Below are 14,130 nucleotides of genomic sequence, written 5' to 3'. Positions count from 1 at the left end.
GTTTTCATTGCTAGTCATATTTACAAAGGTAACTAAAAATGTTTTGAATTCTTTTAAAATAACATTTTATTACACATTTTGCTTTGATGTGTTGTTACAAGAATTTAAATTTCAAATTCTAAGTCAAATCAAATTTCAAATTCCACTCAAACCATCATTGACTGTCTTACAAAATTATTGCATTTCTTTACAAAATTTTGATGGTGTCATTATATGTTACAGAGGTTTTAGATTCATTGAAATAAATCTATTAATTCTTTAAATTTTATTGTCTTGTCTTTTAGGTTTTCATGCAAAACTTCTTCTATTTGATCAAAAAGTATAATTATGGGCTCTATGTTATAGTAATTATATTATGAGCCCTCTTTTATTGTAAAAGTGATCATATTTCTGTAATTCTGCAATAAATTTCATTTATCATTTACTGAAACATAGAAATGCTTCTATTAAACAAAATGGTCTCTTACTACAATAGACAGACGGTCAGAGACGCACAGTCTTTAAAGACCTAATCATCTCTAAGGGCTTTTAGCAACTTTTAGATTTACCAGATTTGAGCATACCATATTACTTTTAATAGGGTTCATGCAAATCAAAGTGTGCTGAATTAGTCATGCAGGATCAAACAAATTACTTCTTACATATAATCACTTCCAAAATGTTATAAAATAAACTAAATCATTTTTTTTTTTAAATTCTTTAAATAATTTTGAAGATTACAAATTTATAATAAAAATTAAGAATATAATTAAAAATTATAAATATAATTAATCAAAATGCCATAAAGTCAATTGCTCAGATATTTTCAAGGATTAATTACCCTTTTTTCAATATCTTTATATTTCCTTCTGTGATCAGATTATTTAAACCTGATTTCCTTAATATATGTGAACAGTCACCCTTAATCATCTCTTTACAAGATTTCTGGCACAAATCTTTCTCAGAGATATTCATCCAAAAAATCCAAAAAAAAATTGATTGTCCTGTCAATTACATTTCAGTAATTCTATTTTCCCTTTCTTATTTTCCTGTTGACCACATTATTTCACCTTAAAATTTTAACCATATAAATGTCTACCATAAAAAAATTCATTGATATCTCAAAACTGAATTTTTCTGCATTATGCTATTATTAGACCATCTTATAATTTTAATTTTTTAACATTATAATTAAAATGCCTGTTACAGATATCTTTTTTTCCCATTAAAATGTATAGATAAAATATGTTTAATTTATACTAAAATTTGTTTTTCTTTTTTGTATTTTCTTAAAAAATAATATAGTTTACTTACATTACCAGATATTTTGAAATATATATCCTCTTTACCGCTGAATGTTTTATTACCTATATCTGGTAATAATGATATTTCATAGTGAATTGGTATAAATGTTTTTGGGAGTCGGTCATCATTAACATAAATAACTGAAGTTGTATATTTTAGTAAGGTTATAAAACAAAGTATCCAGATTAAACGCCTACCCATTTCCTGTAAAAAAAGACCAATAATAATTTTTTTAAATTCAATTAAAAATAAGTGATAATCAAATTCTCTAGTATATTTTAAATTAGTTAAAACTTACTTGTAAAGAAACCTTATCAATATGTATCCATGTAACTATGCAACTCTAAGCATTTGACAGTCTGAAACATCTGGCCTCAAAAAATAAATGATAATAATATTACTTGAATTGAGATATTTCAATAAAAATGTGTTTAAATAAACTTTCTCTATAAAAAGATAATTATAAAAATTACTTATTGACAAATTTCAAAATGGATGGCTATAATGGATTTTAAATCATTAATATTATCTTAATGATATTTAATTATTATTTAGTATTATTTTTAATCATTAATATAATTTTGTTTTAATACTATTGAAAAACAACAATTTTGTGAATCAGCTAAATTATGAGATAATTTTTTTTGTATTTACTAAATATATCACTTTTTTGTATACTTAAACTTATCGTCAACCTTATCCTCCTTATCTTAATTTAGGATTTGAGTTCTGAAATATGTTTGAGAAGTCTATCATTATTGTCTTTTTTCTTTCAATCCATTTTATGTACATTTCTTTAAATTAATATTAGCTATATTTATATATCTGTCAAGTAATACTCATGTATCATTGCAATTGGGTTAAATAAAATTATTAATTTAATAATAACTACATTTTTTATTACTGATTTATTCATTTATTTTGAAATATTTGTTGATTAATTTTGGGATCATAATTTCTTTCATTGTTATTATTATTACTAAATAAATATTAATAAGACAAAATTCCAGCCACTCTTGCGGTAAATTACAAGTTAGATACTTGCTTACTTAATTTAATAATAACTACATTTTTTATTACTGATTTATTCATTTATTTTGAAATTTTTGTTGATTAATTTTGGCATCCATAATTTCTTTCATTGTTATTATTATTACTAAATAAATAATAATAAGACAAAATTCCAGCTACTCTTGCGATAAATAACAAGTTAGATACTTGCATAGAGAAAAATACATCACTGTTAGAAAATGAGTGGACTAAGTTTCTGGGATGGAAAAAAGAAAAATCTACATCTACAAAGGCCAAAAAGACTGAAACTTATTCTCCAAAATCAAAAAATAGGAAAAAGCAGTTGTAGGAAAAGGCGTGAAAAATGACCACTTAGTAAAACTCCATGAGAAAGTTTTATTTGTTACAAAATTTGAGCCAGATATGCATGACACGGTTGAAGAATTGGTTAAGACAGATGCTTAGGTCTACTCTGTGATCTACATGAAACTGAAAACAAACCTGTAGGATGCAGCTCATTCCATGTATTAGTCTACATGGAGGATTATGATGATGTGGCTTCTGCTGACGTTTGCCCAAGAGGAGTTCTGTTGATCCTTACTATGGTAAGTTAGCACTAGAGAGTATTTATCAGAAAGGACGATAAGGAGAATGTTCCATGTAGGATTGAGAGGGAAGTTGCAGTAATGGGCCATAAAGACGGATAATATATCAGAATTTTGCGAGTTGCGTATGAAGTAGGAGGAGGTTTATTGCATCAGTATTTGGAATCGTGTATGATGTAAGAACCATGATGGAGTCAGTGTTTAATGAAAATTCGCTTACATCTGAATATTTTCCTAGTGGGTAGAGTATATACCATGCAAAAAGGGATTATGTGAGAATCCATAAAAAAACTGTGGTGGTTGCTCTTTGCTAGTAATTAGGATGTTGGTTCAGAGTTGTAGAAGGAAGAACTTAGAACTTACTGCAGAATGTGTGTGAATGGAAATTAAGGCTAAGGATGGCTGTAATATTTTAATAGGTAATCACTGCATCAGCCCAGATATCCATTCAGATGTATTATCAAAATATTTTGATTTCCTGGCAGAAGCAATATCTAACACAAGCTGTCAAATTTTGATGATGGGTGATTTTAATGTTCCAACGTAGATTGGAAATTTGCTGAAGTACATCCTAATGCACCTTATTATAGTCAAAGAAAAGCGGTGGTAATGGTTGATTTTTTGGATGACCTGAACTTTGCCAGTATAATTCAACAGCTAACCAAGAAAAGAAATATTGATTCTTGACCTTGTCCTTTCAAATATAGATGCCCCTATCGATCTTGAATACAATGAACTGGTAGCTGTGGATGCTCTACATGATCCTCTGGTGATTGCTATATATTTTGAAGAAGTAGTAATTGGTGCAAGAAAAATATTGGATTATAAGAGAGGAGACTATTGTGGGTTATATAAGACTGTGAAACATCTTGACTGGGCTGTGGTTTATAATGCTGTTTCCGTAAATGTGGCTGCAGACATTTTTTCAGTATTGCTTGGAGGTTTAGAGATGCATATTTCCAGAAGAAAGGTTCGAACAGGTAAATACATTTCCTGATTTGATTCACTTTTCTGTGAAACTGATTAAAGAAGAAGAAAAAGAAAGCACATGTGATGTACAAGAGAAGAGGAATATGGTTATGCAATCTTCACAGAGTTAAGGAAGAAAGTTAAGAACTGCTAGATACTGACCTTCAGAGGGATGCTGATAAAGTAGAAAATGAAGTTTGTATGAAGTCATTTTATCTTTTCAAGTACGTCAACACCTTTTTGAAAGAAGTGGGATGTGTTCGACCAATAAGAACAGACCATAGAATAATATCTGACAAAAAGGAAATAAGTAATGAATTTGGAAGATTTTATGAGTTGGTTTACCGAGCTGAGACATTAATAATTAACCCTAAAGGTAAAGAATTGCAATGGAATATTGAAATACCAAAAGTCAGTATGAACGATATGATTAAGACAACTGGTGAGTTGAGACTGCTTGCAGCTGCTGATTACAATAATATACTACCTTATATAATTAAAGGTTTATATGAGTTTACAGCATGTTCTTACACATATTTATAATATGAGTGCAGAGAATAGTTTTCTTTCAGAAAGTTAAGAATTTCCAATAGTCTCTCCTGAAGAAAGGTGATTTGCACAGTATTAATAATTATCGGTTAGTATCTGTACTGTGCATTACTTCTAAACTATTTGAGAAGATTATCCACAGATGTTTATGTGACAAAATCTGTGGTGCCACTGATAACAGACCACTTGGATTTGTGGATAAGAGGTCTACCACAACTAATTTGAATCAGCTGTTATTTGTTGCACATGAATTTAAAAACAGAAAACAGGTAGACACAGTTTATTTTGATTTCTCTTAAGGCATTTGATTCAGTTCCATGTAGGTTATTGCTCAACAAACTTGCTGGTTTTAGAATTGGTAAAATGCTAGAATGAATAAAGCCTTGCTTGGAAGGAGAAAGTTTAGAGTCATGGTGGCTGGAAAGTTATCTGAAGAATACAGTGCAATAGTTCCCTATATATATATATATATATATATATATATATATATATATATATACAAAAAGAATTGTGTATAAGTGTGTCTATATGTATGCATATTATGCTATAATTATAATAAGTCTAGCGTTTATTTGTTTCTTGTGTTTATCTACAAAATTGCTTTTCTAGCTTTTGTCTCTTGTCTTTCTTATTATTTTTATTTGTTAGTTATTTTTTTAATTAATGAATTTTTGCAACCATCCTATTCTACTACAGTATATTGTTTGTAGAATCCCTTTACAATACATTATTACTTTTTTCATTTGTTGAATACTACAATTAGAAAATATATTTTGTTTTTTTCTGTACCTATTTCATTTCATCTTTTCTGAATAAATGTATAAATATCAGTAGCAACAAAGTATGTGTTTCTACTACTTGTAATGTGTAGTAATAATAATTTATCTGGTTATATCTCTTTTAAAATAAAATAATATCTTCTATAACTAACCAAGTATATACACAGCATCAAGGATGAACTAATCTTGGATAATTAAAAAAAAAAAAAATAGTTAATGAGAAATGGACAATCTGACCACAGAAAAGCTGTTAAATGAACAAACCAATCTACACAAAGGAATAACTTGCCGCTGTTAGCTGTAGGCACCCAACTAAAACAAAGTTCCTTGGTCAGTTTGGGAATATTTATCCAAGACTGAAATAGTACATTATCCATCAGTGCGTCAGTCACTAAAATAGATAATGCAACAGTTTTTTTTTCTTTCAGATACTACAGAGTTACTGATTAACTGCCTCATCCTTCCTTAAGGAAAATTTTTGTCTATCACTAGAAGCATTGGGGTATTCATACTATTAACATTTAACTAGTTCTTCCAGAACCCTACTGAAAGTTTTCTTTTAAATGTTTCATGAGCTGATAAAAGTGGATAATATTTTAAAGTATGAAATTAAAAACTATCAAACGAATCTTTATTTTAAATGAGTAAACCTACAAGTTAGGATTTTGATTGCAAGGTTTACAAGGATTAAATGCACTGCATTATTGCGGGTTTACCTCATACCAATTTTTTTAATTAAAAATTATTTAAAAAAAATAATAAACAGTTTTTTAATCTTTTTTCATTATAATATTGTTACTTAACTAATCTTTAAGATAACTAATTGTCTGAAGGTTTTGTAAATGTTATAAAGTAATTATTACTTTGTAGCAATTTATTGCTTAATTACCTAATTATTTCAGCTGTACACACCAATTATTTTTGTTTAATTGTATTGTTATTATAAAATTAACTTGTGTTGGAACATAATTAAAAATATGCACATTTATTTATTAATTTTTCTATTTTTCATTATTTTTTTTTTATAAAAAAATATAGGATTTGAATTTTGAAAATTTTTATTGCTTGGTATAAAGCAATTATAAACATAAAAGACCACTTAATGATAAATCTTTCTAAAGTGCTTAATTAAAATTTCTCATGTATGATGATAAACCTTTTTATAAATAAATGAGAAATGTATAAGAAATGTATTTTTATAAGAAATGTATAAAATACATCTGTTTGGCTAAAAAAATTTTCCATTATCATTTGCTTTGAGTTAGTATTCAATGTCACTACCATAAAATGACATTATTTTCTTTTGCTCCCGTAGTTAATAAATCTCTTTATTTTGTTTACTTTTCCATATTAAGTCATCATTATTATTCAATACTCTGACTCACCATTCAGCTTCAAATCACCAGAGGAGAGTACCAAAAAAAAAATATTAATTAAAGGAAAGAAAAGCATTATTAGTTATTAAAGTGGAAACTCAAAATGTCACTGAGAATTATTTGTTAGTACTCTGGGTGGTAGACATTAATATTTTTTAATAATGTAATATTTATTTGTTTTCATAAGGATCAACAAGCTGATTTGAAATTAAGGTTACAGCAGCCGTCCCATAATGGCAACCTTGGATGATCAACTTGCATATCACTGCTATATGCTTATGAAACACTGGAACACCATGGTTAGTCACCTCTTAGTGGCATAAATGTAATGCAACTGTGGATGGATAGTAATCATAGTCATTCCAAGCTCGCCGTAACTTGGCGGCGGCTGTACATAAGATAATGAAAGATTGAGAAATATCAATACTGATTAGGATTCAAACCCAGAACCTTCTGGATAAAAGGCAGAAATACTACTGTTTGGTTAATGATTATCTGCCATTTTTATTACTCTTATTCAGTTCAGAGGGAGCTCGTTACTGTCCTATCTATCTACTTTCATTTTACATTAATATCCATGTAACTTAATTTTTTTTTGGACAGTTTCTGTTAATTTTTCTTACATTCTTTACATCCATTATGCTTTGATTTTTTCCTGCTTGGTAATGGTTTCTTTATTTCTATGTAACATTATTATTTTTCTGCCATTGAATTTTATTGCTTACAAACTTCTATACTTTTTTGCTTGTGTACTTTTGTGACATTTTTCTAGTTTTTATAGAAAATTAGTTAATTTTTTTATACTCTAGTGAAGAATTTTTCTTTCAATTAAAACAAAAATAATGTATTTGATCTTCCATCCATGAAAAATTAAAAAAAACTTTCCTTCTTTAATATTTTTCACTAAACATCCATTTTTTCAAGTTTTGTTGCTTAATTTAATTTTTTTTATTTAAAAATATATAGTTGAGACACATTTCTTTCTGTACTTTAGCATTTAGCATCAAAAATATATAGTTGAGACACATTTCTTTCTGTACTTTAGCATTTAGCATCATCTTCATTTCTAACTTTATCTCCCCACATGACAATTAGCATAATCTTTAGATCTATTTTTAAAAAAACTTCAAGTTTTCTGATACTGTGTATAAAAAAGGTGCATTAATTTTTTTATTGTCTCTGATCTCACATAACATCTTGTACACTTTCTCAAGACTTTTCCCTATTTTAAATAAATTTTACAACATAAAAAGCTCTGTTTATTCTGACTTCTTTCCAAGTATTTGTTTTAAATTAACCTTTAAGTAGTATTTTAATTGTCAAATTGTTAAAAACTCTTATTTATGTTTTAGATTAAACTAAAGATTATCAAGATAAATGGACAATAAACAAAAGAAACATAACGATTATCATAGAGAACAAAAATAATTAACTAATGATATCAATTAAAAGTCAGATTAACTGATTTTATAATTAACTGAGAAATTCTTTTAGTGTATTTTGTAGCTTTACATACAAATTAAATTTTCTGCATAATCTTTTGGTAATTACAAAAAATTTAAAAGAATATTACTAAAAGGTGTTACAGCTTTAAAGTAGATAATTCTTAGCTGTTTTATTAAATGGTAATGTATACTAATAGAATTTTTAATCTGGTAAATGATATGATTATTTTTAGAAAACACATGCTTTTTCTTTTAATTTGTATTAAATACAAATGAAAGGGGATGTAAAAATTTGAAGTTCTATTCCTTCCTTGGTTGAATCTTAATTGAGGAAGACAATAATACTCTGTACATTTTTCCAGGCACACCAAATTAAAAAGTAATCATGAATCTGCTTTGCAGGTAATTTTTTTGTGAGGGAATTACTGATTGAAAGTAATCCTGAGCATGATGGCAACTTCCTTGATCTCATGAAGTAACTTGACTTTTCATTTCCTGACTTCATTCCTTACAATACTGGTATTTAATCATTTTTGTTAGATACTATATAAGATTGTAACAACTAGCTCTATCTACAGAATGTTACTTGAACCATTTGGTAGCTTTTGGAATCATCATATCCTTAATGAGATTTAGTGGGGTTGTTCTATTGCCTATGGGCTTATGTAGGCAGCTCTATTTTCTACACAAGGGAATATATCATCTGAAATACCAACAACATAAACCTTTGATTTCAACATTGTAATCTTGTTGATTAGAATCACACATTTTGAAATAGGATTATGAAAACTAATCAGAGTAGAGTAACATTCTTTTTTATACTAATTATAAAATTCCAATGAAATAAATTCAGTGATTTTGATTTCTAGAAATAGGTAAAGAAAAAAGAGACAAGCAAACCTGCTGACCAGTACATTCTAAAAATTATCTTTAACTACTAGCATTCCATTCCTTTATATTTCCCCTTTAGATTAGAAAGTTTAAAATAATTGGGAACTAAAAATGCCAAACAACATGGTACACTGCAAAATATAACTGTAAATCATTATTAATATTACTGATAACCAGAAAGTAAAAAAAAAACCATCCTCAACAGTAACACTTAATAGAAAATAAAATCAGATCATAATAAAGAATAGAAAAAACAATAATTCAATTAATTTTTTTTTAAATCTTAAAAAAAAATAAACATTTTATGTCAAGTTCAGTCACTAGTTTCCAAAATAAAACTATAAAGCAATTATAAATTCACCCATCCAAACTTTTATTGTAAATATCTTTATACCGATAACAACCCTTTTATACTGTTCAGGTAACATCTTCTATAAGTCTGTTCCATAGATTGACCAGTTTATTAGTAAAGAAATACTCTCTGGTCATTTTTATAATTATAAAAGAAGTACGTAAAAAGATATGTATTTTTAATTTTTTATAAAAATATATATAAAATAACTGCATTTACAATGTACTAGTTTTTTATTGTTTGTGTAGCAAACAATAACAGAATAAAATTAGGTATTTATGTAATAACAATATAATAAGGTGCAATATTACATCCATCTATATATACAATAATGCTTAATACTGACCAGCTATTAACAAAAAGAATATCTCTCGACCTAATTAATGTGTTTTCAGTGAGCATGCAACAAATTACACCAACTGATCTTCCTATATTGCTGTACATATAATATAAATGATAATGATAAGTGCTATCATAAAGTTTTATTTTCTTTACACTTCATTTCGTATCTAAAATAATTGTTCTACCTCATGTATTGAGATAACAAATTAAAGTACGTTGTATCACATTTTTTAAAGTTTTTGTATATCATTAAATCATCGGTATAAAAATTATTGTTAAAAAAAAATTAATTTCTGAAGTTGTGCATTAAAATCTTTTATGAATACATCTTTGAGCTGATGATTTTCATTCAGTTAAAGTTTAAAGAGATTTTTTTTAACAGAACTTTTTAAGGTGTAAATTCTAAATAGATTGAAAGGATTCCACCTCACTTTTATTTATTTATAACCCTGGGATGGAGATGCCAATTGTATGAGTCAACTATTTTTTTATCAATATTAAGTGATATAGGCTATTTTTAGACAATTTTCTCAGCCCATAATCAGATACACAACTGACATTCATTTCTATAAGGCAAGAAGTACAGAAATGGGAATCAGAAAGGGTGGTTTTTATATTTAGTTACACCCATTAGTATTGATTATAATTGTGTTATATATTTTTAAGTTATGTAATTTTTACTCTTCTTCCTGTAATTTTTTATGTAGATCCTTTAATATCGTTTCTTATAAAATTTTTAGAGTGATTTTTGCAATTCCATTTAATATATTAAATTTTTTCATGGGGCCCATTTACAACACCTCCCTGCTTTTATTTATGTCATCATTAACAATTACTTGGAAAATTTTATTACTTCTTTTAGTTATTTATGGTTTGAAAGCTTAAGCAAAATTAGATACTTATTTAATGAATATATCATTGCTTTTTGTTTTTGGCCAGTAATAACCCTTCTGGTTCCTCTCCTTTAAAACCTCCATAAAAAAATTAGTGTTAGATGGGATTTTAGAAATAAGTTCAAAATAAATATTTTGTCACTTTTATGTGTAGATTGACTTATTGATGTACATAAACATACATTGCGGAGCAGTGGTAGTGTCTGCCTTTCATTCAGAAGGTTCCAAGTTCAAAAAATGAGGGGTTTAGTATTTTTTATTATTAAATTCACCTCATCTACCTTAAAAGATATAAACATAAATGACTGCAATCGGATATGAATCAGTTAAAATTATAAAAATGAATCATAGCAGCTGAATATGTCAATTTTCATCTTTTTATGATAAAGAAAATTACTTTATCCACTCCAATAATTAAAAAAGAACTGACTCATTACACGTTTGAAAACTGTTAAACACTGGAGTATTACAAAAAATAAAATTAAGGATAAAAGTTGATAAACTCCGTATTAAAACATAAGATTAACAAATTTACAAAATAATAATATAAAAATACTAGAGATAATGAATAAATAAATCATTAAAATTTAAAATAACAATTTGGAATGCATTAAAAGAGTTATTTGGCACATATATTTTGTTGTTATTTAAATTAGTATTACTTCAAAACTTATATACAGAATAATATTAAATTTATACAGAAAATTTTTAAACAAAAACTTTAAATAATTGATGGAAAAATATTTTAAATGAGTTAGTAACATATTTTTATTTATTTTTTTTGGACACAATTAAATATTTACTATCTGTTCCTCAGAACAATGAATAAATGTGTTCTATGTCTACGTGAATAATTGACTTGAAGGAGAAAAAGCCCAACAGCAATTAACTCCTTTCCATTTTATTGTGGCTGATACCTTGTAACAGCTGCTGATGGATGATTTTTTGACTCGAATTCAGAACCTCTGAAGGAAGTAATATTAAAAACAAAAATGTTAAGACCCTTCCTTACACATTGAGGTGTTCTGATTTGTTATATAATAGAGCTGTGTTGACTGGTTGGATATTGTTGTTACTTTCCCATCGAATATGGCTAGAATAACTATATTGAAGAAGAAAATATGATGATCATGTAAAAAATATTTTAGCAAACTTTTACGTTTTAGGGTCCAACTAATCCATTTAGACTAAAAGAATATATGTATGCATGTGTGTCGTACTACTTCTGGCCTTATATCTCAGCACTTAACAAACTGATTTGATTCAAATTTGGGCGAAATATTTCTCATATCATCACATTATTTTTTCTTCAAAATTTGTTAAGGAGAGGAAGATACTGCAAAAAAATCATTTCAGTTTTCTGCAGAGGTATTTTAGAGACAACATTATTAAAGCAAATTTGTTATGTACAATGCATATATATTTGTTGTATCTCTCTTTGTTTTAAATATTTTTTTTTTAATTCTTTGAAAGCTTATACTTCATACAAAGAGCTATATAGAGCACTGTACTGGTCTAATAGTTAACGTGTCTTTGCACATCAGTTATTTAACAGCTGATTTTCGAAGTTGAATCTTCTTAGGTTAAATCCTAGAAAAAGTTAGTTGCTTTTATAGAGATTTGAATACTAGATATTGAATACCAGTATTCTTTGGTGATTGGGGTTCAATTAACCACACGTCTCAGTAATGGTCGGCCTAAGTCTGTATGTGACCACACCTCATTTACATGTCATACATATAATACTAATCTCATTGGGTCATACAGGCATTGCTTATTGCTCACTAGATGAACAGATTGTAACGCACACATTTGTAAATAAGAAGAAAAATATATAGAACTATCAAGAAATTTCAAAATTTTTTAAACTATAGATCTCAAACTTAAAATCCAGAAAACGTTTTTTTTTGGAAAATTTCTTTTTCTTATTTTTAGCCTTTATTGAAGGCATGTTAAATTTAGAGAAAACTTTACTTAACCACATTTTTTAATCTTAACCTACATGTGAATATTTTTAGAAAAACCTTTCTTAAAATTTATTCCTCACCTCTAAAAAATAAACATTCTGTTTTTTTATCTTTTGCCTCTGACTCTTAATTTGTATTATTAATAGCCAGGAAAGTCATGCAGTAGTTTGCCAGTTTTTTTTAACTGATTTTTTTTTTTATAGAACAAATAGCACATTCAAAAATATATACATAATAAGTTAGAAATTTTAATTTATTCTACATTGACCTTGATTACAATGATATATAATATGCAATGACAAACAAAGACGTTTCAGCCCATTTTAATATGATGACTTATGTAAGGAAGCGGCAGAAAAGTTCAGTAACATTATGCTTGTTTTTTTTTTTTTAATTTTGTAATTTATCAGCCTACAGTACAAGAAAACATCTTATTTTAATTTTACAACTTATTGCTTCAAATATGTTTCTGGTTATTAATTTTATTTTAATAATTTTTTTTTATTATTGTATTTTTCTTTGCCTTCTTTTTAGAATATTTAAAATGCTGATTGACATATTGATATTCTTTTTATTGTGCTATTTATTTTAACAAGATAAAATTAAAATATTGAATTTTAATAATTATGATTATTGAAAGTTATTGGTTTAACAGTATTTTTTAGTAGAACACTGATAACAACCTGTTATCGTATTCTTAATTTTTTTCTTTGGTTATTGCGCAATAGTATGAATAATACAATGTTCAACACTTATATGGATGATAATCAGTGTTTGTAATGCACAGATATTGAGCATTATACAGATATTGATACCTCAAATACTTACTGATGATTAATTACAAAAGAAAATGAAAATGTATTTATGAAATCATTAAAAAATTTGATAATTTATTGCAAACAACCAATCAATTTACTTCTTAATACAACTTACATACTTCTTAAATTTATGATTAGGTAAGGTGCTAATGGTAAAATGCCAGATTTGTTGAAAAAACAGTTTTTCAGAAATGTAATATATTATACTTCCATACTTGTTTGTTTTGATTTAAAATATAAACTTTCCTAAAGACAAATTAAACAAAATTTTATATTAAAATGTATTAATAACTTTAAATGTTTTCAGTTACCTTTAGTGATTCATTCAGTGAATCAATTTTAATAAATTAGTATTGTTTTAATAAATCTAAAAAAAAATATTGCAATTAAAGGTATAATGAATTTATTATCAGCACTTAAATGTCTTAAATAAAAATATGAATATTTCATTTTGTTCCTAAAATAACCAAGAGTTTTAATTAGCTGAAAATAGGCTGTAATATAACAGAAAATGTGATATAGGCACTTTTTATCTTAAGTTTTTATTTATTTTCATAACCACTGCGTTATTATGTATCAATTTCTATTTTATCACTATCACAGCTATTCACATCACCAAAAATAATCTTGTCATAAAAGACATGATTTGCAGGTTAGTTTAAGTACAGCATAAAGTTTTCCAGATATATTTCTATTAATTGCTCTTTTTTACTGGATTGCTGTTTTGTTACCAAGAAAAATAATTTACGATGTATCAATTCTACTCAAAAATTATTGTAATGTAAAATCTTCCTACTGAGTTAAGGCAATCAATATCTACACACAGGACATTGTTTCTTTTTACTACAA

At 26.8% G+C, this 14,130-nt stretch overlaps 1 protein-coding gene and 1 long non-coding RNA gene across 2 annotated transcripts in view; one reads left to right on the top strand and one right to left on the bottom strand.

Moving 5' to 3' along the window:
- The window catches only part of LOC142329726 (aminopeptidase N-like), a 55,371-nt gene extending 45,624 nt beyond the window's left edge, over positions 1 to 9,747 (bottom strand). The window contains exons 1-2 of the mRNA XM_075374462.1: positions 9,608 to 9,747; positions 1,294 to 1,488 (exon numbers count right to left, since the gene is read on the bottom strand). Coding sequence (XP_075230577.1) covers positions 1,294 to 1,485 — 192 coding nt within the window. The 5' untranslated portion in view covers positions 1,486 to 1,488; positions 9,608 to 9,747. The remainder of the gene's footprint in view (positions 1 to 1,293; positions 1,489 to 9,607) is intronic.
- The window catches only part of LOC142329729 (uncharacterized), a 104,002-nt gene that overhangs the window by 76,054 nt on the left and 13,818 nt on the right, over positions 1 to 14,130 (top strand). The gene's annotated exons all lie outside the window — the stretch shown is intronic.

Source organism: Lycorma delicatula, chromosome 9 (genome assembly GCF_047948215.1).
Source record: "Lycorma delicatula isolate Av1 chromosome 9, ASM4794821v1, whole genome shotgun sequence".
Classification (NCBI taxonomy): domain Eukaryota; kingdom Metazoa; phylum Arthropoda; class Insecta; order Hemiptera; family Fulgoridae; genus Lycorma; species Lycorma delicatula.
The sequence above is the reverse complement of the archived record's forward strand: the minus strand, read 5'-3'. Positions and strand labels throughout refer to the sequence as shown.